Consider the following 27,650-nt stretch of genomic DNA (forward strand, 5'->3'; position numbering starts at 1 on the left):
CAAACCTAAGGCTATTTGTGAAGACTGAAAACTGAAGATCTATTTGTGCAGTATTAAATGACCACTAATCCTGAACTTATGGAAATTTTGTGCTATTATTGATTAACTGATTAACTTGTAGCATTTATTGTTTGGTATTGCACTTATCATTGCTTGACATAGTACTTATGCTCATTTTCAGTTTCTTCTAGAGATCAGTGTTGATTCCTGTATTTAGCAGTATTCTAGTTCAGTGGTATTTTGACTCTAACCTACTGTACTGGTTAGGATACATTCTATGAGTAGATGACAAAGGTCTTTTATAAGTCGTTCTGGATAAGAGCATCTGCTAAATGCTAAAAATGTAAACGTAAACATTCTAACCATAATAATAATATTTTCTAACCCTAACCCTAAACCCAACTCTAACACTAACCTCAACAACCAAAACATTTTTTGCCCTTTATATTTAAAAAAAAAGCTTTTGCAAAAAAGTACTTTACCCTAAGGTGTTACTGCGGATTTCTCTGGTATTTCTACATAATTAGGACATTTTCGCATGCATACTTGAAAATGTTTATGCTGCCTTACTGCCAAAATGCTTTGAAGCTTCTAAGAGCTTGGATTACAACTTTAGTTTTCCTGCTGAACTTATAAAATGTAAAGACAGATTCCCACACAAATGCCCCCAGTGCACGCAGCCATAGATGAATGCATACTACGCAGCTGCAATGCATCACTATGGACTGACCAGGCATACTGGCTCAGACAGAAATAATCAATACTCACTGATACCAGGCGTGCTTCTGGATATCCTCTAGCTGTAGGGGGAGGATGACAGATGGAGCGATTAGTATGGCCTGCTTGCAAGCAGATGGCGCTGTAACAAAAGGTGCTCTAAACAGGCAAGTGCTGACAACAGGAAAACCTGAGAGTACTTGAACCAGTCAGCATCCATTGGCTTGGCCTGTGTGACTGTGAGCTTAAATGCTACCAGGCACAGTTCGTTTTTTGTGTCTCATTTACTTTAGCTAGCAGCTAGAAACAACCAACACGAAGCTGAACTGTCAGACACTGCCAGAGTAATTTTCCGAATAGCAAGTGCTGCACCAGATATCCACACATAACTTCAAGCGTTGAAGTGTTTGAAGTAGGATTAAATTCTTTGAAGCTGGAAGGGACTGCCTACAGCTGGAGATGGTTTATTTCTTTCTTTGGTGTTTATTTGGCTTCAGGTCAACACAGTTGCATGGCCTTGACAAAAGTGAACTGAGCTAGTTTATCAATCAAACGAGTTCTGTGGGACTATTTCAACAGAAATACAATATACAGAATTTGATAACAGGCCAGTAGGACTTGGTAATAACACACCTTTTCTGGAACATGTTATCAGCAACAACCACAACTCAACCAAGCTCATAGCTTAAATAACTGACTTCCAGGCAAATCTACTTAGGCCTACATAATGTTGGGAAGCTCTGTTAGACTAGGAAAAACCATCCAGAATTTCACTTTGTTCCTCGGACAGATTCAGGATAATTCTGTCTGTACCACAGATCCACCCAAAGCTGGGTAGAAGCCATCGTTTCCACTTCCACCAATGTAAAGATAAACTAGCTGCATTGGCCAAATCCTCATGGGCCAAACATATTTGGCCAAATCCAAAGTGAACTTGACCAGCTGGTTGTATGTGTGTGGGGGGTCAGGAGCACCCCGTGCTCTCACCGTGAGCCTCTTTTCTGGGTCCACCTCAATCATGCCCCGCAGCAGAGCCTGGCAGTCCGGTGGGATGAAGTGGGGCATGTGGAACATGCCACTCTTCACCTTCTCCAGAAGCTGCCGCAGGTTGTCATGGTCAAAGGGGAGTGCACCCTGCGCAGACAGCAATGATCCGGGGTCAGAAAGGACCCAGGCTTCATAAACATGCGGCCGCAAATGAGGTCAGCATGTGACATTTAGTGACAAGTTTATCTGCCTGTGACTACCAGTAAGACAAGCGAAAGATGAAGGCAAATGGGATGTGACTATGAGCAACAAACAAGGAACAAATGGGCTGCAAAACATGAGAAGTGACAGAGAGAGAGAGCAAAAGAGAAGGAAGAGAGAGGGAAACAGAGAGTGAGTGAGAGAAGGAGAGAGACAGAGAGGCGAGGAAGAAGAGAAGGAGAGAGAGAGAGACAGAGAGAGACTGTGAAGGACAGAGAGTGCATCCTTACCACAAGCAAAGCAAAGAGAATCACACCACAGCTCCACACATCCGCTCGCCGGCCATCATATTTCTCCCCCTGCAACACATCCACATGAAGCACTTGTCTGAAAGGGTGCATCGCTGTAGAAACAGTGCTTAGTTTGTGCCACACTTAAAACCAGTGCTTGCTTTGGGTTATGGCAGGGAAATGGGAGAAAATATAGACCATTTCCCAGGGACTTACCCTGATCACTTCTGGACAGGCATAGTGTGGGGATCTAAGGTAGAGACAGGAGAGACTTAAATCTCACATAACAGCATGGAACAGGAGAACATGAACTCATGATGGCAAATTTACAAGACATCCACATGAGCCAAATCCTATGAACCATAACAAGAAGTTAAGATAAGGGTTAAGGTCGACAGGATTCTTTTAAAACTTCATCAGTAAAAATTCCAACAAAATGGGCTTAATTGATTCTAATTCCTATGGATGCATTATTAGATTGTATTGGAAAAAATTACATTAACTGGGTCAACTGAAAAGCTTTTTTATGTCTTTTTCTCAAATTTACCATTAGAATCAACACATGTTGGTATAATGGCCCATATGCAATCAAGATAACTAGATTACGGTTATAATATTTATTGGCTACGGACAAAAAGGTGAGAATAAAATGAGACAACACATATATCAAAAAATTTGTAAATGCACCCAGCCCATGCAAACACATCATTGTAAACTATATTTCTAGTGGTTTCTACTGTGCCTACACACTCCTATGCCTACTGTAATTTTGGTGTTGGTGTCTACAAAAGAATCGTTTTTTCTACTAAGAACCTGCCAAGAAGGAACATCAGAATTTACAGTTCGTCTTACAATGAGAGCAAAAATATTGGATGTATATGCACTAACAAACACACACACACACACACATACTCACCCACAGCTTGTCTCCAGCAGACTGTCCCCCACCTGTAGTGAGGCCATGCCAAAGTCGGCGATTCGGATATTGTTTTTTTCATCCAGAAGGAGGTTTTCCGGCTTAAGATCTCTGTGACTGTGGGGGCACCACAAAAGTCAGAGTTCACCACCCACAAATCACAGCCAGCACCACAAGGGTCAAGCACCTGCTTTGTGAAAAACCTGCCCAGTCCTAAAGCACTGCAATGCACTTTCAATCACAAAAGCCCCCCCCCCCAAAACTAATCAACTCATAGGAATCAATGAGTATACTTAAGTAGTTCACAGGGAAACATCTTATGATTCAGGAATTACAAACTTTTCAGACAAAAGACAAAAAGCAGAGCTCTGATCACTAAGGTCTATTTTACCAGCTCTCTTTTCTGTTGCCAATTTAAGTTGTGATTCAATGCACTCAGTGTTCATTACCAGATGGAATGGCTGTGACAGAAATCCAGAGCTGATATTATCTGCCTGAAGAACTTTCTGGCCTCTTTTGGCGTGAGTCTCCCTTTCTTCACCAGATAGTCAAAAAGCTCGCCACCAGACACATGCTCCAACACCAGATAGCTGCAGGTATGCAGCAAAGAAACAATGTATTCTGCAGCACACCATGGTATTAACATGGGAGAAATATGGGGAGATGTGAAGATAACTGTGTGGATAAGGGGCCATGCAGTTTGCATAAAACATGGTAAAAACAGAACTCACAGATACTTGTTATTCTCATAAACATCATGCAGCTTTAAAACATGCGGATGCTCGATTAGTTTTAAGATTGCAATCTCTCTCTCCACCTGGACATAGGGAAGGAGAGAGAGAGAGAGAGAGAGAGAGAGAGAGAGAGAGAGAGAGAGAGAGAGAGAGAGAGAGAGAGCATAACAACAATCTATGACCCAAACAAAAATAAAATCCTGTCTTTTAATTTATTCTTATATTTAATTCTTATATCAGTCTATTCCAGTGTTATTAAATACCTTTATAATAATACTTTCATGATGACTAAATTACCAAAGGTAAATGATATGAGTAACCTCAGGCATGATTACTTAATTAATATTTTTAAAATCTAGTATTTCATTTTTTATTTATTGTAGTCAGGACACTGAAATAAAAAGAATATCCTACATCTTTCTCTTACCTTCATCAACACAGACTCTGAGAGTTTTTCCCGGTTGACTATTTTGATTGCTACTTTCTGCCCGGTGATGCAGTGAACCCCAAGTTTCACCAAACCTAGTAGTATTCACATATTCACAATAGATACAACTCTGAGTTTGAGGTGTGTATACAGATGTGTAGTTAGTATGTCAATTTTTAATCATCAGATCAAATAATGGCCTCTCCCTACCTGTCTGCCCTTTCCCAAGCGTCTTTTCTAATCGATATGGCCCAACGTATTGAGCCGCCTGGGTGACGGAAAGTTCTTTCGACATGGTACAGGTTACGCTGCGTGCTATCGCGATAAACCTTTGTATTATACTCTCAAAACGTCACCCGCTGGTCTAAAATACGCGAAAGGAGCATAATGGAAACTGTACTCAGGATATTCTAAATTTTTGCTGAAGCATGTTTATATGGCCTGGCCTTCATCTAGGGGTGTTGCATGTTGGAGCTCGCAATGAAACATCCCATCTCCGGGGTATTCATTAATAGTAAAACATTATGCAAGTTACTCTGAAACCCCCTTTTCACTCGTTGTTCTTGGATTTTCTCATCAACGGTGCATGAAATACACGCAAGCTTAGTGCAGCATTCACAAGCTATTACTGGCCACGCAAAAGCTGCCAGTGTTTCTAGATTTATCCATCAGCTTTGCAGTCGACTCGTCTCTTTCTGAAAGCGAACACCTGCTATCACCGTGTAGTGCCAGATATGTGAAAATCTACAGCGGTCTCAGAATTAAAAGGATGCCCTAGGCCTGTATCACAGGTGAGGGACTCAGCACGTTATCCTTTTTTGTTAAACAAACATGTAAGCCATTCTCGTGCCCTATTCAGCCAGCCATGCCAAAACGCAAGTGTATTCCTCCGTCACAATTTCACAAGCATGAAGTTTGGATTTAAAGCTAAACCGCTCATTGTGGTGGGTTTAGCAGGAATGCATCTGTTTCTGGCAAAACAACCATCTTTAGAGATGCACGCGCCCCCTCCCTCCCGCTCCGTCTCTCCCCGCGAGCGTATCACAGCATCTTCTTCGTCTCTCCTTTGCCGTGTCCTCCTTCACCGGTCCCGTATTCGTTCGTCCGCCGCTTTCTGTGTGAAAACAATGCCAAACCGCGTTTTTGGTCCAAGATTGAAGGTTCACATGCGGATCCGACAGAAATTGTGCAAGCCGCGGCTTCCCGTGGTTAAAAGCCTATTTTCTCCTTCCAGCAAATCGCTATATTCTCTCCCCTCTTCCTCCTCCTCGTTCGCATCAGCATCCGGGTCCCTCTTACTCTTACCCCCCCCCCCCCCCATCTCTCTCTCTCTCTCACACACACACACACACACACACACACACACACACACACACACTCATTCCTTCCCTCCCCGGTCTTTAAATTGTCTTTGCGCCCTCCCCCGCAGCATCTATCCTTTTGCGTTTTTATCAAAATCCTAACTAGGTCTACATTTGTTTAGTCGTGTACATTGTTTTAGTCATTAAATTCATCCATGACAAATTTCCCCCTCACTTGTCAACAGACTTTAAAAAAAAAAAAGTCCTACTGCGGGCAACGCATTTCAAGACACCTTCCGATGCGACTTTAACGGAACGCACTGTCACACTATACTAAAGTGCAGCATTGACGGGTACTAATGGTAGTCATACATATTACTGCTACTTGATATGGATGTTTTTACCCCAACTGAGGCATATGATAAAGCACAGGAGACTGTTTAACGTTGGTTGTGGAACAGTGGTTTGAATGAAGGACTTATGATAGGAATCAAGCTTAAAAAACATCTTGACAGAGATGTGGTACTGATTTGTGACTATAGTGGCTGGTATTTCAGGCTAAACAGAAAACACAGATATAAACATATTTTTACATGTTAGATTTAATCTGTAACTGTCATCAGAGGTTTAAAAACTCTTCCAATTAAAACACTATAACATTATCATTTAAAATCCTAATATTACTTTCACTCATGATGACATTCAGAATAATTCAAAGAAATGAACTAGCAAGCCTAAGTGTACTGTTTAGGCTATTTGACACTAGTTTTTATACTCTACTTGTGTGAAGAAGCGTGCCTTTGCTTTGTAGCAGTCTTAAAGCTTTTAATCTTTCTGTTCTAGGATGCAATGTAAATATCCAAAGTGTGTCTAATGAATACAGTTCCAAAGTCAAATAAATTTATTTCACCAGAATTTCTCCACTTCTATTGTAAAAATAATGGTTCTAATGTTGAGTAAAGCTTACATCAGCTGTGCTTAGGCAACATTAGGATTACCTACAGGAAAACTTGAAGGTAGTCAGTGCCTGGCTAAGTTATTTTATAGTGAAGGCCATGCAAGTTTTCGTTATCCATTGAGCCATTAGTGTCTAAGCCTATAGTTTCATTTTTATTCTGATAAAAAGCATAAAAACCTACGCTTCTGCCAGCACCTGTAAATAAGGCATATCAGGTGCAGGAAAATAAAATAATTTGCAAAATACTCATTTGTAGCTTCATACTCTTCAGAGCAAAAAAAGCCAAACAAACAAACAAAAAAAAGGCCCAAACCCTAAATTGCATAATATATAGCTTCAAATGGTCTCCATAGCAAATAATTGGAAATTTCTGAATAGCAAGACATATCTTAGTAAGCAGTGAAAAGCAAAAGGTGAAATAGCTCTCAAGAGTGCAGATTAATTCTCGTTAATTTTCTGACAAATGATTTGTTGTTAGGATTAAATTAACTTTTGGGTTTGGCCCTCTTTTTTTGCAGGAATGTTGATTCTCCCTCTTTTTGACTGGCTCATGGTTGTATGATTCTGCCTGCTTCTGCCCTGTTTTAGTAGGGTAGCAGGCTGAAAGTCTGTGACAGAGGGCTGTCAATCAAGCACACTCTTTGGAAAAAAGGACCACTCCCATATCTTATCAGGTAGAACTGATAAGTCAATTTTTTGAGCAATGTTTTATAATATTTCTGTTTGTTTTTTATTTTTATTTTTATTTTTTATTGACATTTTACTGAATGCTTAATGTATACAACACTGTAGTTTAGAATCATACAATCAATTTTTGCATTTCACAATATATAAATTGTACAAATCTTGAAATGTAAAAATGATCATTGAAGTACTTAGTCCCAGACTGGGTGACCAACATGTCTCTACTTAGAATCTGCACGCTTCAATGTTTCAAAAAAGAAAGAAAATAAAAAATGAAACATAATATCATTCACTTTTAACATTTTCATTGAAAAATCTTGATCATTTTTACATAAAGAAATATCTGATCTGACATAGCGGCTTTCTAAGCATTGTTCTAACTTCTGCATTTGCTGGTGACATGGATAATATCAGGAACTTCATCAAGGCATCTCTGGTTCATTAGATTCAGGGATTTTGCAGCAGCGACACCCCTCCTACTTCTTGAATGGTTATTTGGGCCCAAAATGCAGGGAATGCAGGGATACCAGAGGACCCAGAGAATTAGGACTTTTAAGACATTAGAGTTAGGAAGTTTGCATGTGAAATTATGGATGACTTGAGCCAATTGATCCTTACCCTCTATACCACTGATGCTGTATTAACAATATTCCAGTCAATACAATGCTTGGACAATGGAGGAAAGGTCTCACACAGAAGTATTTGACACTTTTGCCATTAAAATTAAGATCAAATATAATAAACATAGATTAATACATGATACAAATGAGTGAAAACCCACACTGACATTGTAAACTAACACAGAGGGCTGAATATAAAATGAAGAATATGTATAATCTAATGACTGAAGCTCACAATTGAAGCAGAAGCTTTGTTTCTATGAGGTTGCTGTGGCGCCTTTTACACAGGCTTCAAAAGCTTCAATTAGCTCCTTGCAGCTTTCTGCGCCCTTCCCCTGGACACCAGGGCACAGATAAGACAAGAGTTCATACAGACTTTACTGGAAGACCACACTCTATTGACAGCAAGAGCTTTTCACACTATTTAACCAAAACACAGTGTTAGTCAGAAAATTTTTTACAAAGGATGATAAAGTAAAGGTCTGTATTGCTTGTTTGCATGTAAGTGGGGGGAGGGTTCAAGGGGCTCAGTTTCCATTTAGGCATGCAGATGGAAGTGATTCAATATGCAGATGACCTTTAAAAGGAAACATTAAGAGTGACCAGATAGTGTTAATTGGCAAATAATCACAAGGGCATGTTGTGAAGGCTGTACACTGCTTTGAAGAATACACACAGAATACTTAGTAAAGTCCTTAGCAAAGCTACTCACTCCAATGTGTCTGTTTATCCATGCCAAAATGTCAATTTATGCACTTGAGGAAGCATCTGACAATTAAAAATGATGAGACTCTGAGCCCAGGCATATACTCTTGAAACTAGACCTACATAATAGAAGCCAGGTCCCTGCTTACAAGTGTTCTACATGTGAGAGTTATTCCCAAGTGGCTGTAATTAAATTGCAGATGTACATTTCTTTGAGGCACTGCTAAGTACGGTGGCATGCAGAGACGGCACATTCTTTACAGCCCCAGTATCTCTGAGTTCAGCACTTACGTATTTTACTAGCTGATGTTTACCGTGATTATTACCGTTGTTCTTTAAAGGGGGTTAGAAAATAGAAAAGGCCCTTGCGGCATGTCAGCCTTACTGCAAGGACAGCTTGTTGGACTGGTATCTTTTATTTTCATGGCCTCTTTTCATGGATGTTCTAATAAATGGTGACAATCTGGAAAACCATCTTTAAAAACAATAATAAAGAGCAAAGAAGTATGACAGTAAATTATCACAATGGTAGAAATTCCTCTATGGTCCCATGAAACCCAACTGCTCCCCGAAAAACCAGTAAGTTTGATACTCTTCATGAAGGGTCATGCCATTATGCTGGACACATAAGAAAGCAGCGCGATTCATGATGACTACTAACTGCCATTGCTGGATCAACATCCATAAGCGTTTACTTTCCATTAACATATTACTCATAAAAAAGCATTATTCATAAATGTCATGGTGTCAAAGACATGCAGAGACACACAGATGAAACGTAACTGCCATATTTAGCATTGCAGCAGAACATGTTATAATATATCAACACATGGTTGGTTTGGCACCTGCATTACCATTTAAATACTCTTTTGTGCCACTAATACAATATTCTTGGCTTATCTTCTACTTGAGTCTTATTACCCTTCAGAAGGTTATCCTAACACACAAACCTGGATAATGTTCACCCATTTCAAGACTTAACTGCACATTCAGATGAGTACAGTTACATGCAGAAAAGCTATTGTGGACAGGCAACACTACAAAAAGACAGTAGCATAATGGCCTTTGTGTAAGACAATGTAGAGGGAATATAGAAATATGTAAAGCGATATGGCAGAGCAGAACAGAAGATCACCCCTGAATTTTGTTAGGCAAAAGTTGTCCACTCAAGCAGGTTACACAAATGTCCAATATGTAAGTAATGCATCTTGGTAAGAACAGAATGTTATCAGGTTAGAAAAACATAATAATAATTGTAGTTTTATTCTTTAATAGTAAATGGTAAAGTGGTATTTTAGTAATTTAATTTAAATACATATTTTAAATTTAAATTTAACTTAATTTAATTAGCATTGTTGGTCTGTATGGAATCAGCTCTCACCATTTGTCCACTTCCTCTTTAAGCACATGGCACTGGGCAGGAACATCTGTAGACTGGCATGTCAGGTTTATGGTGTGTGTGTGTGTGTGTGTGTGTGTGTGTGTGTGTGTGTGTGTGTGTGTGTGTGTGTATGTATGTATGTAAGAGTGAGAAAAAGGGGTTGCTGCTCTGTTGGTCAGTGGACTGCAAGTGTGCTTTAGAAAGAAATGTGAGGACAGAGATATACAGGAGATGTGGATGTGGAGGGAGGGGGAAGGGGGCGGGGCATGAAGAGAAGGAGAATCAGAATCCAACTGCATGGTTTGTCTCATGGCAATCTGGCCACTGCGAGAGTACACAGATCAGGTTTGCTATCTATAGGAACGAGTCTGTTATAGGGCAGCCATGAGGTGTTAAGAAGGTTATGCAAATAGATCTGTGTATTTACGGGGGGGGCTGTGCCATTATACATGAAAAAAAACAAATGCATTAGGACAGCCACCATACATTTACATTTTCAGCATTTGGCAGATGCTCTTATTCAGAGTGAATTACCTGTTTATTAGTGTGACAGTATGTGTGCTCAATAGAAATCGAACCCATGTGGTCGCTTAGCACCTTGCTTTTCCTGCTCTATGGGGGGATCTCCACTGCACCGCTCTGCTGCCCTTACACATGGACATGGCATGCAGGCCTAGCGTGTCCTGACATACATTCTATAAGCTGTCAAATTCAGACAAGGCATCCGTGTTTACATGCTGGGTAACTCATAGGCTGCCTGATTTAGGGTGGTAACGTGTAATCTAACGTGTAGTCCAACTTCAGTGTATGTGTCTAAGGTGGAATTTTTAACAGCCTATTTGCTCGTTGGGAAAATCTGAAGGCCTATTTAGAGTCTTTGGAGGGCGCCCTCTAGTGCCAAGTGGACGTTAGTTTTCTGTGCCGTCTGGCTATTTTTTTCAAGTGTTCCTTCAAAATGTACAGGAAATGTAGGCTGCAAGTGTATATATGTATATACTGATGTATTTTTTTCTTAGCTGTAACATAAAACTCCTGTCCTATTCAAATCCCATAACAATTGCAATAATAACAAAAAATATATAATTTGTTTAATTGCAAAACGGTTTTATTACATTTTGTAGATATATTTGTAATGTGCAAATATAAGAAGTGCATAATCTATGCAAATGTTGCTAATCGGACAACCTAAGCAAAAATTGTAATTTTAAACATATTTGTATTATTCAATTTCACATTATTAGCCATTAGATTTGATTGTAAAACTGCAAACTGAATAGTTGATACAACAAATGAAAATTACATAATGAGGGCAATAATAAACGACTTCGTCAGTTTGCGTCGAGGCTCCCCCTTGTGGCCCTTCGATGAACGGCTCCTCTTGATAATGTCTCCCGCCTCGCTGCATCTGTATTTCACAGGGAGGGAGACGAACAAGCCGCCATCTTCCGTGTGTTTCTCCCTGCAACGATGGAAAGAAATATCTAGAAACCAGTAGTCTGTAACACCTCAGTTATAGTAATAAAGGCGTATACTATAGGAACTCGTATTTGAGACAAAAAAAGCCGCGTGGTGATATATGGAAAAGTACGCTTTTGCAGTTGTCCTTAATTTACTAAGGGGACAGCAAGGTGTAGTCGGTATCGCCCATTTCGCGATTACGGAACGATATTGAAGGGGTTCCTGAATAAAACCGCGGTTTACAAGAAGCGGATTCGTACATGGCAACGTCATCGGCAACGCTTGAGAAGCCTGTTCATTTCGTGCTGTAGTCACATCTTTACATATATTTGACCGAAACGTGTGAGGAATCGTTGTCGAAATTCCCTCGGATAGTGCGGCCGTCACGTGGTAGGTGGCTCCGTTTTCTTTGTTAGTGAGTAGAGACACAAGTTGGCGTTAAAGTAGCTCGCAGGGTAACGCTAGGTTATATAAGATACATGTGATAAATGTTCAACGTTAACAAATTCATAATGTAACAGGAAGTTAGTATTTATGGCTTGAAAATGTCTCAGTATAGACTAACTAGCTGACTTGGAATTAGCCAGCCAGCTAACTTGTATTAGTTACCCAATTGACCCTAGCTGTCTAGGGCAGGTTAACTAGGTTAACGAGGTTACTTACGGTCCAAGTGTGTTATTAACTAGCTAACCGGGTGACTACGCTAGTTTGCCGACTTCAGTCGTTCATACAGTGATGTGATATTCAATTTGTATGTTATGTGCAAACGTCAAGGACTTGTTTGCCTACTAAAACTGGTCTGCTTAGATGTAGCACAGATGGTTATCAACAACATGAAAAACATCATTATTCTGGATTAGCAGTAATGTATAATGCCTAACATTAATTGAATGCTACACATTTAACTATCCAGCTATAGTTTCATAGTTTTGATGAAGTTGTGAAAAATTTTAACGTTTTAATTAAGGTTATGCCTAACGCTTGGGGTTGGGCTATAGATACATGCATAAACTGCACCTATAATGAGTTGACTAGCTAGCTGGTTATACCTGTTATTTAAACAGTTTAAAATTACGGTTGCCGGAAACATAAGAGTCCATAGTCCGTTTTAACGAAGCATATGGTTTATAAATGGCAGTGAAAACGTTTTAGCTTATGTGCGCAAATACAGTTGCTTTGTGAGGCGGAAATAGTACGTTAGGCGTGTGCGGTGCGAACTTGTTAACCAGGTAAACCTCGCTAACCGAGCGTTGATATATTATGGTGTAGTATAATATATAACGTTAGCTAGCGTCCTGGTTAAGATATTGGCTAGCCGACTACAATAATATAATCGTGAAAACGGTTTGTTCATGCCAGCTGCGCGTTTGTCCTTGTAGTCTGGCAAAATGCATACAGCAGCCCACGAGTTGGTTCATGATAATGAAATATTTCCATCGACTAGTTGCTAACCAGATGTGCTAGGTTTGGCGTTGCATAAGTCAACCAGTTGAACGTAGCACGATAAGCACACTGCGCTGAAAGGAGCAGAGCAGCTAGCTAGTTAGCTAATTGAATTCTAGCTATTATAAACGGTCTGCAGTCTCTGGCATCGTGTAATCAATGTATTGAAAACTCGGTTGCGCTTTCCTTTGTTAAACATTAACCGTTCACCATGTTTACTTATTTGACACATGAACCTAGTTAAACGAGCTAGTCGTGCTTGCAGCTCGAGGCAATGGCTGGCGCTTATGCAAGGTTAAATACGTAAAGTTGCATTTCTCTCCTAAATGATCATTGTACTGGTGACTTGGCTGCCCAGAGGTTCAGTCCCCCGCTCCACCCAACTTGCATTGGTGAGGTCACTGAAATCTCATTCTTTCTGCTCGTGAGACTTCAAGTCCAGCAGAAGGTGAAGGGAGATTATTATGGATTTTTAACTAGGGTGTGACCAGATCAAACACAACTTGCTTTTTTTTTTTATGAGTCTGGACTTCTATTTGGGCTACATCAATTCAGATGGGTAGTTAAAGGCATTTAAGCTTTAGACATTGTACCACTGTACCACTTTTTTTCATGCCAGCCTCACCAATGTGACTTTAATTTGTTTATGGTAAATAAAGGAATATTTTTTTAAAAGGCTAGGAAACGTAAAAAATTATCAGCCTCTATCATGGTTTTGCATGAAATAAATAAACAAAAAAACATCTAGTTTAGATTGTCCTTGTCTCTTCCCCGTGTCACAGGCTCTGTAGGTGGTCTGGTGGTCTGGAGAGGAGGAGCAGTTTGCTGTGCCACTCCTCTGGCCCTGCATGGCTGCGATGGCGCCCGCTCTAACCGACGCCCCAGCCGAAGCACGCCACATCCGCCTCAAGCTGGCCGCCTCATCCAACTTGTCACCTGCCAGCACCGAGAACAACAGCGGTGGCGCCAGCATCCTCCTTCCCTCCTCTGTGTCTGCATCAGCTGCTGACATTAAGCTCCGCCCCCCTACCAGCCCTGCCTCCAGGCCTCTGCGCTTGAGCAAGTTGCAGCCACTGGTGGCCTCCTTCCTGTGTTCCGATGTGGCGCCCATGGCCAAGGAGGTGAAGGGCATCCTCATGAAGCAGCCGGTGCCAAAGGGCTGTGGCCCACTGAACGGCTCGCTGCTACATGCTACGAGGGGTGAGGCCAGGGGCAGGGCGGGGGAACTCCTAGTTCACACAGCATTGAGCGGGGGTCAGCTGAAAGGCCTGGTCAACGGTGCAGGAATGGGAGCAGGGGCAGGCAGCAGTGCTATGGTTCCCGTTAATGGCCTGGCCAGGAAGGCTGCCGTGCCTAGCACGGCTCTGCCCGAGAAGGGCAGTGTGGCTACGGTGAACGGGGACAGCTCAAAGCCGCCAGCCAGCGGTGAGGCCCTGCTACCCCTGTCTTCGAAGTCTGGAGATGCTTCCTCCCCAAGGGGAGATGCCTGGCGCCTGAGGGAGTTGGTAGACCATAACAGAGATCCAGAAAATATAGGTCTCACTAAAAGCCCAGGGGTCAAGGCTGAAATAGAGTGTGCGTCCTCTAGTGCCAGGATGATGGGCAGCAACTCCAACCCACCCAGTGTGCCCCAGAGCTTGGCCTCCTGCAGCACCCCCTCTGCAGACCCTCGCTGCCCCTCTTCCTCTTCGCCGAGCCTGGAGGCTCTCCTTCGTGAACGGGCCCAGCGGAGCCACCGCAGGCAGGCAGACCTGTCTGGGAGCCTGCGGCGTCTGTGCAAGCGGCTGCGAGTGGTTCAAGCCAAGCAGGTGGAGCGCCACATCAGGCAGCAGCTCTCCGGCTTCGTGGACCACGCACTGGCCCACAGCTCCGTCCCTGGGCGGGGCTCGCGGGGCTTGGCAGACTTGCAGGTGGTACCCCTGGGTCACTTCCTGAAGGAAGGCTATGTCTCCACCGAACTCGAGAAGCTCCATCTGAGTGGTGTTGCCTGCTTGCGGGCGGCGGAGGCACAGTTCGATTCAGATGCCACAGAGAGCAGCTCAGGAGGGGAGAGCGACTTGGAAGAGGAGGAGCTCGCCAGGGTGGACACGAAGCAGCACCATGTCAGACTGTAAGTGCTTTCCTGTGTGCTTAGACTCGTAGGTGTGTGTTTTTTTTTGTTTTTTTTACTCGTTACCTTCCACCTCCACCACACACTTAGCACAGTGTTGATTTATCAGGGGGGAAATGCACTGGACTGCAGTTAATCAGTCTGGATCTTTGTAGAACCCTTTATAAGGGCGAAGAAGCCATAACAGAGTCAACTGGGGAACACGCTCACAGCACCAAATGGGAAAAACTTTGTTAGACGCCTCATTTGTATTTTGCAGGCCTTTGGCCCTGTTGCTGTTGGAAGCCCAATACTGTGGTGATAACGACTCTATTATTGTGTTGAGTTGGATCTGTATAGAGGAAGGCTAAAGCTACTCTAGAAGCAATGCAGACATAGATTATATTCAGCTATAGCCATTATAGTTAGGTCATACACCTGGATAGTTAATATAGTAAAGTCTTACTTTGTGACTTGTTTCTGAACAAAGTATGATGGTGTGTGACTTGGCTTGTGTGTTCATGGACTGAACTTTGTTGAGGGACTCTGTTCATTTCCACTCTAGCTTTGTTTGTTCAGTGAGATCATAGATCTTGTTGTCATAATATGGTCCCATCTAGAGTAAGTTTCAACCTTCCTCCTTGGCTGTGGTCTGTCTTACTTGAGAACATGAGCAAGGTTAAATTTCCTGTTTGCCTGCAAAAGGGAGGAAAGGCTCGAATTCAAAAAATGGCGAGTGAAAAAGTCTGATGTTTTAGCTGGCTAAGAAAGTGCGCAACAACCTTTCTGCTATGAGAGCTTTGAAAAAATCCATTTTTATAGTTGCGCTTTTGTGTGTTGATCTCCTCTTCCCTGCTGTCTTCCCATATTCCTTGTTCATGTCTTATTTATGCATGTATGGTGGTGGGGCAATAGCTAGGCCATTTCAAGGACCTTTTCTCTTTTCTTGGAAGTTGAGAATTCGTTCAATTTGTATTGGTTTAGACTTTGACTAAGTTTGTGGTGTGGTTTTTTTTATTTATTTTTTTGTTAAGGTTGTGACTAAGGTATGACTTGATGGACTTTTAAGGTTACACTATGTATAAATTTCAACAAACATTTCCTCCATTTTATGCTCGGTGTTTAGGGAAGTGAGAAAAAAAAACCCCACTTATGCAGCAGGTGTTTGTGTTAATGTTTATCTGTTAGCCGGGTGATGTTTCTGGCTGATTATTAATGAAAACCTTTTGAGAGGGGCAGGGTCATGGTCAGGATCAGGGGAGGGACCTTTTGCTGTCATGTCCATGGGGAGGGGCCTACCTCTGTCATGTCATGTCCAGGGGAGGAACCTCTGCTACCTCCAGGCAAGGCTGCTATTGATCAATTGACCTAAATACTCATACATGTGTGCATGGAGAGATTTGTTGTCAAATGTGAGCACTGGAACATGGTCCTCAGTTATTACCAGATTCGTGTGTGTGTGTGTGTGTGTGTGTGTGTGGTCAATTGATTTTTATAATTTTAGGTATATTTTTTTAATGTCACTTTAACTGTTAGCTTTTCACATCCTTGGTTGTGGGTCAAAGTCCTAATTCTTGTTTGTGCTGAACAGCCTCATGATTGAGCTCAGCTCTTCTTTAAAGATACTTCACCAAATAATTCCTAACTCCTAATTCCTAGTGTAGATGATGTCAGCCTACTGCTCCCCTACTGCCTCACAGAGGAACTGAAGCTAGCTGAACTCTGGTTCTTATTGCCTGTGACAAGGGTGTACATAGACTTTATACAGCACAGAACACTGACCCCGGATGTGCCAGTCGATTCTCAAAGGCAGATGCAGTTGGGTTTCAGGTGGCTCCTGGCTGGTTTCAGATCAACGTCATAAAACCAAATCTGTAGCTCCATATTGGAAGTGAACATATAAAGATGCAGTCATTCTAAACATGACTTTGAGTGTGGTGTTTCAGACCCATCACACACTGCAATGTATAGAAATGATTCTGTGCAGTATATGGTTTTAAAAAAGCTAGATTTTACTGTAAAACATCAGCACCCCTTTCATAATCATTCCAGTTGATTGTAGTGACATGTGGCATTTGATTTGTAATTTCCTTTGTTCTTCCAGTGTGTAGTATATTGAGTGTGTAGTGTGGAGAGATGGAGGTTCACTCTTGACTAATCTTAGGTGGGGTTCAGTGGCAGTCACTTGTAAGTTCGTCCCCAGAGCAATGACTCACTCCAGCCCACAGAGCATCATCTGCCCATATATGTCAGCACTCTCAGACCTCATCCATTTAAACCAGCAGAAATGCTTTCTAGTTTAGTTTGTAGTTGGAAAGAGAAGGGAGGGGTCTTGTTCAGTTGGGCTGTTCTTGCTTGTCCTCAAATGTTGAGTGACTACTTGCTGCTCCCCCAGCGCCCCCCCACCCCCTTGAACTCGACCTACTCATGTAACCTTTTATCCTGTTTCCCTTGCTAGTCCTTTGTCTGTGCCAGCTCCTTCTCTGTACCAGCCCTTCTCCTCTTCCTCGTTTTTCTGCCTTTCTCCACTTTTTCTCCCCACTTGATGCAACTTTCCCCAATCTTCTCCACCAGTCTCTCCCATAATCTCCTCCACCAGTCTCTCCCCAATATTGTCTACCAATCTATCCCCTGATGTCCACCACCAATCTCTCCCCACTCTATATTTCTACGATCCCTAGTTGTTTTCTCTTGATTTTTACATATTTTCTAAGCATAATGACTCAAGCACTCCAGTTGTTTGACCTTTCTAGACCTCTTGTCTCTCTCTCTCTCTCTCTCTCTCTCTCTCTCTCTCTCTCTCTCACTGCTTCTCATCTTTCACTCATCTCCTGTCCTCTCATTCTGCTCTCCCTATCCACAAGGTTCACCAGGCTAAGTCCCAACTTTCTAATAAACATTCTTGCTTTCTTGTCACTAACACGTCCCAGTGTTGCCCCCTCCTTTGTGAAAAGCCAGAAGCCCAGCCCTTTGCTTGCGTCACACTGGATCGGGTCACATTAGGCTGAGCAGGAGATCTCTGCTTTCTTATACACCTTGACACCAGGAACCAGTAAGGGCCAGGCAGCAGTGGTGTTAAGTGATTTCCTGAAGGCGTCTCCACCAGTCCTGTCATCAGCCTGGTATGATTTATGGAAACGGCTGCGAGATGTTCCAGAGCGTTGCCATGCTCTTTTGTTCTTTCTGGGCTTTCCCTGCTGCCAAACGTGCAAGTACCTTGGAACCATAAACATTGAGGCCCGCAATCCATCCTGAAAGTCCAGTTGATAAGATGCAGTGTGACTTATACATCAAAATAATTGTCTTTTTGGTTGGAAGTTAAATGCATGTTGTGGACCTAGCTAGTTACCTAGAATGTGTGCTGCTTCTGTTGCATGTGTATAGAAACTAGCTGTATACCATAGGACCATGGTCACAATTTGTCTAGTTTGTCGAGAATGGCAAATGATGGTGAGATCCACACAGCTTTGATGCATGTCGTATTCCACTACTGCTATGGTCACGACTTGTTTCTTAAAATGAGTTTTTTAAATGACATTCAGTGACAGCCTAAGCAACGTTAAAAATAAATGAATAGCATATATTCAATAAAACACAGACATGGATTTTCAGTACATTAAGGACTGAATTGATTAAATGAAGATTGATAATAGATTGAGTTTAGTTAGTTTTAATGGGTTTACACAAGTTGAGTAATTAGGTTCAAGGTGTTTGCTTTAATTTTCCATTGGTATTTGTATGTGTATGGGTGGGGCAAGAGTAGTGCACCATAGGAATGGACGAGGTGGGGGGCGGGGTCTGCAGTGGGAGTTTTTGAGGCATGTTCGAGTGCTCTGTGCAATAGCAGCAGATGGTGTAGAGTGACGTGGAGCTCTTCATCCGCTGTGTGTGCATGCTGCGTGGTGAGATGACTGAGCAGGAGAGGCTTGTGTAACCAGTCTGATGTCAATAGCAATGAAGATGCAAGACTGCCATTTATACTGTCCCTTAAACCATGCCGTCATAGTGCTTCTCTCAGACTCAGTTCTGGGAGGGGGGGGTTGGATGGTCAATTAAAAAAAAAAAAAAAAAATCAAGCTGCATATCACCCACTGAATAAAGTCGTAGTGGCCATATTTCCAATTACTTCTCACTTATGAAAATCGGGTAGGATGATGACCATAGCCTTTTGAGGGAGGGATTGGTTGCCTGAACAAGTCAAATATTTAGTCATTTGTTTATTTACTCTGATTTTTCTCAAGCGTTTTTTTTATTGAATAAATTGCTTATAGCTGCTTTGCATTAATGCATCACGTGTTTGTATTCAGAAACGTTCAGCCAACAATTATTCAAATGTCATGCCACACTGTACGGTGGCAGTCAATTATGCAGGGCTAGTCTGAATATCAAGTCAAGTCACCTGACATATTCACTGATTGGTTAAGAACCAGATTTCTTACTTATCCTGCCCCAGATCAGGTTAGCCACAGGAAGCTGAGACAGAACACCATTAAGCTTCCTACCTGAGAATCTCACTTCATGGTATATAGGCTACTACCTCTTTTGATATTGCAAAGTAAATGAAGATGCTTGTTTGAATAAAGGTAGTGGTATGATGTGTAGCTGATTGCAAGCTGTGTGTTCTTACAATATATTTTTGTATCTCTGAATACAAAAATATACTATTACACGTTGTAATCCGTTCAGAGAGAAGACAGCCACGTGATGTGGCCTCTTTCTATGTCTACGATATCTGGCTTTTTATTACTGTGAATGTGGTAATAGCCTCTGAGAAACTCACGTGGGACAGTTGCTTTCCTTAAAGTTTCCGGGACTGCACGGTCATTCATTGGTAGTTAGTGTTCGTGAGCAAAGTCTCATGGTCTGCACTGACCGCACCTGCCAGCATAGTCTTCGCTTATGATGAGTTTGCGGCTTTGATAAAAGTTCAAGTTTGGTTTATTTGTCACATACATAGTCGTACACAGTATAACTCGCAGTGAAATGGTTGAGTGCTCTAAAAACTGTGTGTGTGTGTGTGTGTGTGTGCGCACATTTCTCAGCTGGAGAAGAGCAGAAGGCCGCTTTGCTCTGGAGAGAGCCTCGATCATCAGTCGCTGGACATGGCTGCAGGCGCACATATCAGACCTGGAATACCGCATCCGCCAGCAGGCGGACATCTACCGACACATCCGTATCAGCAAGGTCAGCTCACACTTTACCTCAGTGTGCTGTGGAGGGGTTTGTGCGTGTGGTTCATAAAGCAAGAGAGATCATTTGGGCATTAGTGAAAACGGAGGTGCCTTAGATTCGTGGCAATAATGTTGTGCGCCTTAGTCATTCAGTTTATTTTTGAGCACCAGGGAGTCAGACCAGTGTGAGCATGTCACTGAGGAGCCACTAGATAAATGGAGCTTGCCCTTGTCTCTGATTTGATGCACATTTCTGTGGTGTGAATCATGTACTTGTATGTCCCATAGTTCCATGTTACCATGCAAGCTGCCACGAATGTGGGATGAGTTTGACTGTAACTGATTGAATATCCTTTAAGATATTCACTTATTTTAGGAATATTACGAAGTGCTAGTAAGGAAAGTGTTGGCATGTATGAATTGTGTTTGTGTGTGTGTGTGTGTGTGTGTGTGTGTGTGTGTGTTCTGCTGCTAAAGTCTGATTCACTCATTACCACAGGGTCCCGTGGAGCTGGAAGATCCTGCCCCCTCTGCACTGCCTGTGGCTGAAAAGGCGGAGCCTCTGACTCCTCTCATTTTCCAGAGTGGCACAAAGGCTCAGATTGAAAGTGCCATGAAGGACTTCATTCCGAGGTAATGACAGACAAACTCTGATATGCCTGTTAAAAGAATTGACATAACTGCATTCTCTTCCAGTTAATCTTTAGGCTTCCACTTGGAAGCGTGTATGTCTGGAGTCTCAGGTTTACTTTGCTGTGTAATTGGTTCCTCTGTGCAGCAGTGCGGCTGAGCTACCTGACGCTAAGACCTCTGTAGCCCTCGATGGCGGCTGTTCTGCTGCACGTGTTCGGGCCCTGATCAGATGCAGACGTCGCCGCCTCGTCCAGCCCAGCATGCTCCAGAACCTGGATGGCAAGGTGAGTGCGAGGGGAAAGCGGAGCCATAGTTTAGTTCAGTATTTCCGGTCACCTGAAATCACATGCAGATTGTTTGCTCAATGTTTTCACACCAAAACATATGTACCTCTTTCTATGCTGTCTTTTTTTTATTATTATTTTTTTGCTGAAGATGAAAAAAACTGCCTACAGTTGTTTTGTATTATTACCAACAGTATTTTATCTAGTCTAGATATTTTCTTTGCACACTTTGCAATCCACAATGCTTTGCTTTAATGAAAACCAGTATTTCAACCACACAACAGTCCTTAACTCAGTTATTATTGCAATTACATTACCACATTAGATAGCTTTCCGTCAGTTATACCATTTTTGCTGTGAATGTTTTACCAAGTGTCAAAACAACTATAGGAAACTATTCCCTAGATTTTAGAAATGTGATCTGAAACTGCCTCTTTGTTCTGACTTTCACACCCTGAATGGCATTGGTGTGCTTTCTGCCATTGCCACTTTGTTCCTAATAAACACTGTGTTTGAAAACTACATTTACAGCATGTAGCTAATGCTTTTATCCAAAGCAACCTACAATTATGACAGTAATCAAATTGAGCAACAGAGGGTTAAGGCCAGTGTCATCTTGGCAGTGGTGGTACTGGCTACCTTCTCATTGCTAGTCAAGTACCTTAACCACTGAGCCACCACTGCCTCATGTGCATGTGTAGTGACTAGCCAGTAAGTGGTCTTGTCCCTCCTTAGGTACAGTGTGAAGTGAACATCTCTTGCATGATGTGTGGGAGCAATCTCATCCTTCCCAAAGCTGAACTACTGTTTGAACACCCTCTGCTGGAGAAAGCATATCTGCAGGACCCCAGCATCCACCCAACACTGTCCCTGCCATCAGGTACTTTTTCACTGGGCTGTACTATTGAAGGATATTCAATAACAGTGAGTTTGAGATGCCCTTTGAAATGTGGTCAATCTTATTTATCGCTCCCTCCCAGACATGCCACTCGGTGTGCATCTGCAGAGGGCACTAAAGTCTCATGGGCAGACTCGGCCCTTGGAGAAACTCAAGCCACTGAAAAAGCTCTTACTCAAACCCAAGTTCCCCTTACCTTTTTCCCCCTCCTCCTCATCCACACTATCCAAACAGAAGCTCAGACTGTCCAGCTCACACATGGCTGCAGTCAGTAAGTACCTTTCACGCGTTCTCTCTCTCTCTCTCTCTCTCTCTCACTTATGCTCACATACACACACGTGCACGTACCCTCAGTCCTCTAAGTCACAGAGCTTTACATAGGTGTCAGCTGATGAACAGGTTGATTTGATGGCTCTAAGAAGAATATTGCTATTTGTGGTAGGCCCTGTTAATCAGGCTGGAATACTGAGAACAAGGTTCATTGAAAAGCCAGTCAGACAAACAATACCATGACCAATCCAGTCTCACGGGACATTGTAAACATTCTTTTTTATGTTAGGTGAACACCTGATGCAGCTGAAATTAGAATGGTTTGAGAAATTATGAACATATTGCATACAAAGGCTGTGATTTGAGAGAGCTCTCACAACGCCTATTCATTTGGACCCTCTAGGTTTGTTCTGGGTCCATGCAATTTGATGTCTCATTATACCTTTTATAATGGTATTTTAAAGGCCTGTATTGCAGTGGCAGTAACCTGGAATGGCAGTTATTGAACATATTAACTATTACCTTGTGCACATGTATTATATTACACCTACACATACAACATTAGACGAATGTTGCTCTTCAGCAACCCTGCCAGTCATACCATATTTCTTCTATCCTCGCATCGTCTTTTATCTCCTCTTTCAGGGTTGGCCCGCCACAAGGCCAGATCGGACAGGTCGCGACGGCAGCATGCTGAGGCCTGCCCACGTGTACCCAAGCTCAATGCGCATTCCATGCTCATGCCGTGTGGGACGGAACGGCCTCTGGACAGGACTAGCAGCCGGAAGAGGGCCAGAGAGGCCTTGCTGGATGAGCCTGACTGTGAGTACCACATGGGCATGGCAGACCTGCGTGTGTTTAGGCAGCTTCTCTATGATGGCTGCAGTTTTGTGGTTACTTTGTAATTTTAGGCAAATATCAAAATCATTTCCATTATGATACAGTATTGATAAGATTTTCCTTATTGATCCCCATGGGGGAAATTCGGGTGATACAGCAGCTTCGGCACAGAATATAGTTAAAGGTAGAATTGCAATAAAAAAGTAAAAATAAAAACTGTTGCCCATTTACTACATTATACATAACTGCCCAAGTGCCACCCCATCCCCTAGTAATGTACACTGGTTAGTGTTTTGGCGCATAATGAAAGTGACTGTGTGACATGGCAATGAATGGGAATCTTAAAAAGTTGAGCTTGAAATGGAGGTCCATTTTACGAGAGCGCAAAACATCGCTAAGGTGTTCTTTATCAGTCCATGCCACCACGTTCCTCAATATAATACATTTTTACTTTCCATCTCTGTTGACGTGTCCTCCACCAAACAGCTCCAAAGCTTCTGACCGAGGCAGGAAATCCATGTGGGTTTCAGCCCTCTGTCCAGCCTTCCACTCCTAGTTCCCTGATCCGGACGCTGTCCCTGCCCGGAGACAGCACCACACCTATGGCCGCTGGAAACCAGGCCAGCCCCTGCTCCATGGTGCGTGATGCTGTGAGCTGCTGCTCTGTGTAGCATTCTGGAACATTCCCAGTGTCAATTTGGGTTTTGGCTGTTCACCGTGTTGCGTTCCTGTTGCAGCCCGTTAGGAAGAAGAGAAACGAAAACTCATTTGACATTAACAATATAGTCATTCCCATGTCTGTGGCGGCCACTACCAGGGTGGAGAAGCTCCAGTATAAGGAGATCATCACACCAAGGTACAGAGTTGTGACTGTTCAAACTGCAATGATTAATGACTATTTTGCTGCACTGGTCCCCATTGCTGCTTTCTTGTTTTCAGTTGGAGGGAGGTGGATGTGTTTGCCAGGCCTCTCACTCATGACGACGAGTACATCAAGGTATGGGCAAGTTCCTGCCTTTGCGATCCTTCCATTGATCCGTACTGCTCTCTCTATGCTAACTATTTTGTCTGAGCTGACCCCTCTGTGTATTGACTCACCCTTGCTCCAGGTGGAGGACTTGTCCGATGCAGCTTTTGCACAGCTGCATCAGAGATGTGAGGAGCAGGAGCGTCTTCGTTGGAGATGGACGGCCCTCGCTCCGGCCAAGAGGAGAGGCAGCAGGTACGGGCGCACCCATCTCCGACTGAACCACAACAATGACTTGATCGTTCAGCGGCTCTTATTTAACTTACTGGCCGTTTTCCCCCATGCGGAATGACATAAGTGAAAAATCAAGACTGTCGTACTTGACTGCCTTTTTGTGCTGGTGGACAACCTTGACACACTCGAGTTAGCTGGCCAAAAAAAAAGGGATGGACTGCTTGCATCCAAAAGTTTGGGCTGTCATCCATAGCTGTGACTTTGGGCTCTCGTTGTCTCATTTAACCCCCCCCCCCCCCCCCAGGTCTTACAAATCCGTAGATGGGAGGACGACCCCGTCTCTAGGCGGGACAAACCCGCCGTCGCCAGACATGGGCCTGGCCCACACGCTACAGGACTACGGACCAATTCTGTCGCCCCTCAGCCCGCCCAGCCCTGACACGCCATGCTCACGTGATGCCCACATGCCCTCCTCCCGGGACTCACAGGCTCCACCCCCAAGAGACATGCCCCAGCCGGCGGGTAGCGACGACACCCGTTGCTCCAGCCCAGATGGCACCTATGAGGAGGTGTGTTGCCAGTGACCGTGACTGTAGCAAAATGGAACCAGCTTGTATTCCTTTACATTAGTAGTCTGATTCAGTAGCTGTTGGTCAGAGTGTTATCGCAGATTGACAACTGCTGCAGTTTGTTGCTGTTATCAGTTGAAGGATATTAAGTTTGGGTTCTGCAATATGATCAAAATGCTGTTGTGATTGCATTTCTACATCTGTTAGGTTGGTGGTTTGCAATTTATTGAAAGCACATTGCTCACAAAAAAATTGATTTGGTGGAGCAGTTATTTGCTTATTGCAAAAGCCATTATCAAGGCCAACAGTAAGTATTCTGCATGGCCCATGACCACATTTCTACTGATTTGATATTTCTTTCTGTACCTGTAGTAGCTGTAATGATTCAGTGATTGATTGCTTTGCTTTTCCTTCCTCCTGCAGATGGTGCTGCCGTGGGAGCGAAGGAGCTTTCCTCTTTCAGAGGACCCAACGCTGGAGTCCAACACTGAGCTGATTCACCGCCACATGTTCCCCTCTGGCCTGCAGAGCAGCCACTGTGGAATGGGGTCAGAAAGGGAAGCTTCCTCACCATGATGATGGTATCCAGCATGAAGCCCCGCCCACATTCCAGGGAACATAAAACCACACCCCTTCTGGCATTAACCACCAAAAAAAGAACTTGTACTAATACAAACCAAGAAATATTAAAGGACTTGTTGTTTGATATTCAAACATCAGCCAAATATTTTCACAGTTTTTAGTGAATATTAAGGAATGTAGAAGTCTAAATCCGTCTCCTGAGACTCTTTTCTCACAGAAAAGAAGTTAAACACGGAAAATATCCTTAAATATTCTGATAGTCAGTTAAACTATGCTCTTGGTGTGGTATTCTAACCTGTCAGGTAAATACTTTGTAGCGCACTATGTAGCAGACTTCTTGAAGGGGGCTTGGCCAAAGTATATTTCCCTGCTGACTAGTTTGTGTATGCTTGTATTGTGGAATAACAACAACTGAAACCAGATGAAATAATAGGTTTTCATCATTCATTTCAAATAATGGACACATCACATCTTTGTTATCCAAGAAAGCATCTTTAACTAGAGGTAAAGCACTTAATAGAATGTCAGTATGTATTCACACAGAACTTTCATCCCACCCACACATTTTCAGTGTTTTTCACACTTATGCTCAGACTTGTTCTCTAACAATCCTCAGCTTATGTCTGACATAATTGTAAGCCACCTTCCTCTGCCATTGGGAGACATTAGAAGTACATCATGTAGAGCATTTGCAGCTAGGCTTTGGTAATAAACTACACTGAAAGTGACCTGCTGACTTCAGTCCTGCATGCACATGAATAATTCCACAGTATTTTCACATCGCTTGCACATCTTAATTTATGCAGAAGAGTTGCTATCTTGTCATGCCCTTTTACACTCAGGTTCTACAGTTTAACGTGCTCTGGTCTCTGGACCGTTGGATAAAGCTTCTATTATTTCTGGTTCACTATTCCTGTATTAAAGGCAGTAATTCTGACACCTGTAAATTCTCACCCTACTGAACACCCTTCCCTAGAGTAACCACTGGCTATGCAAATTAACATGGTTGTCATTTCATGTCCATTATTTCTTTGTTATTCAATTACAGTGCGTTTTAATGTCTTTTTCGATAGATTTCACAGCAAGTTTAATTGTTACAAAAGTTAAATCATTTGCAGGAAAAAAAGACTTGTGAATAGTACCATTAAAACAAGTCAAACATTAAACTGCTTGGCCTGTCCTTGCTGTTGAAGGACTGAGTCACTGCGTTGTGTACAGCATGGTTGATGTAATGGCACTGGTTACTGTAAAGCCCTACCTCTACCTGGTGTAGTGCAACAGTTTGCACCAGTGACACAGTCCAAGAAGCTTATTAGCTGGTGATGTGAGCTTTGTGCTTAAAGCAGTTCAGATTCATCTTAAGTATATCTGTAAATGTATACTATCCACTTTATGAACACCTGTGCACCTATTTATTCATGTAATTAACCTGTCAGTGAATCATGTAGGTGCAGTAGAAGATCAAGCAGATGTAGGTTAAAAGATATGTTTAATGTTTACATCACAAATCAGAATGGAGAAAATTGTGATCTGAGTGACCATGGTGTGGTTGTTGGTACGAGATGGGCTGGTATGAGTTTTTTTGAAACTGCTGATTTTTTTTTTTGATTTTTTTTTTTTTTTTTTTTTCTCTCCACACACCAGTTTCTAGTGCAAAAAATAAAAAAATTAAGTGAGCACCATTTCTGTAAACTTTGATGAAAGAAGTCAGAAGAAAACCATTCTTTACAACTACTGTGTTCAATAGCATCTTGAAATACAACAAATTGAGGTGGTTGCTGCAGTTTTTTAAACTAGCCAGGAGTAAATGCTTAGGGCTATTCACTGCCTCAATAGTGAAGAAGGGAAGGAGCCATGCTAACACCAGACGTGAACTCGAGTGTAGAGACGCACATGGGAATCCACAAAAGGTGGCTCTGAGCTGAGCTAGTGGGAAGGAACCCTATAAAAGATGGGACTGCGTGGAATAGAATAACACTGCTGACCCTTGATCTCCAAGACATTAAACATATTCCAGCCTTTTAATTCTAGTGCTGTTCATTTGTGGATTGGAGAGCTAGTCACATCTACCAAGTAGTTTGACTGCGAACTAGAGAGAACCCTTGATAGGCTGCTGGTCCTAACATCCTTGGCAGGAGATGTTGAGCTCACAAAAGTCCTAACATTATACAAATGAGGCAGCCCTCCCCACAGGACCCAATTGTTAACCATTAGATGACCTGCAGCGAGGCTTCTCCCTCAAAAATCAATGGCACAACTGTGGAGGGAGTGAAAAAGTTCCTTGCTGTGCA

The 27,650-nt window shown here is 42.7% G+C and overlaps 2 protein-coding genes and 1 long non-coding RNA gene across 5 annotated transcripts in view; 1 reads left to right on the forward strand and 2 right to left on the reverse strand.

Moving 5' to 3' along the window:
• Positions 1–5,522, reverse strand: part of brsk1a (BR serine/threonine kinase 1a) — a 14,131-nt gene extending 8,609 nt beyond the window's left edge. For both annotated transcript variants that reach the window (XM_027031162.3, XM_081698044.1), the window contains exons 1-9: positions 4,483–5,522; positions 4,273–4,367; positions 3,843–3,928; positions 3,561–3,701; positions 3,112–3,228; positions 2,412–2,445; positions 2,196–2,264; positions 1,705–1,851; positions 769–800 (exon numbers count right to left, since the gene is read on the reverse strand). In XM_027031162.3, the coding sequence (XP_026886963.2) occupies positions 769–800; positions 1,705–1,851; positions 2,196–2,264; positions 2,412–2,445; positions 3,112–3,228; positions 3,561–3,701; positions 3,843–3,928; positions 4,273–4,367; positions 4,483–4,567 (806 nt within the window). In that variant the 5' untranslated portion in view covers positions 4,568–5,522. The remainder of the gene's footprint in view (positions 1–768; positions 801–1,704; positions 1,852–2,195; positions 2,265–2,411; positions 2,446–3,111; positions 3,229–3,560; positions 3,702–3,842; positions 3,929–4,272; positions 4,368–4,482) is intronic.
• Positions 5,523–11,004: 5,482 nt separating this feature from the next.
• On the reverse strand, positions 11,005–12,419 carry LOC113590844 (uncharacterized). The gene is made up of 3 exons (XR_003412134.3): positions 12,043–12,419; positions 11,640–11,786; positions 11,005–11,380 (listed from the first exon to the last, which is right to left on the reverse strand). It is a non-coding gene; the product is annotated as an uncharacterized LOC113590844 (long non-coding RNA).
• On the forward strand, positions 11,630–26,988 carry kansl1a (KAT8 regulatory NSL complex subunit 1a). Of its 2 annotated transcripts, XM_081698221.1 has the most exons (15): positions 11,630–11,769; positions 13,605–14,932; positions 19,954–20,095; positions 20,582–20,715; positions 20,861–20,999; positions 21,735–21,879; positions 21,980–22,168; positions 22,813–22,989; positions 23,494–23,645; positions 23,745–23,863; positions 23,947–24,004; positions 24,117–24,229; positions 24,513–24,777; positions 24,985–25,084; positions 25,201–26,988. In XM_081698221.1, exons 2-15 carry the CDS (start codon positions 13,671–13,673, stop codon positions 25,266–25,268), a joined length of 3,063 nt encoding a protein of 1,020 aa, XP_081554347.1. In that variant the 5' UTR covers positions 11,630–11,769; positions 13,605–13,670; the 3' UTR covers positions 25,269–26,988. The 2 variants fall into 2 exon arrangements, with proteins under 2 accessions (XP_081554347.1, XP_026886955.3); XM_027031154.3 differs by lacking the exon at positions 24,985–25,084.
• The last annotated feature ends 662 nt before the right edge of the window (positions 26,989–27,650 follow it).

Source organism: Electrophorus electricus, chromosome 15 (assembly GCF_041902795.1).
Source record: "Electrophorus electricus isolate QZ-2024a chromosome 15, ASM4190279v1, whole genome shotgun sequence".
NCBI classification, from domain to species: domain Eukaryota; kingdom Metazoa; phylum Chordata; class Actinopteri; order Gymnotiformes; family Gymnotidae; genus Electrophorus; species Electrophorus electricus.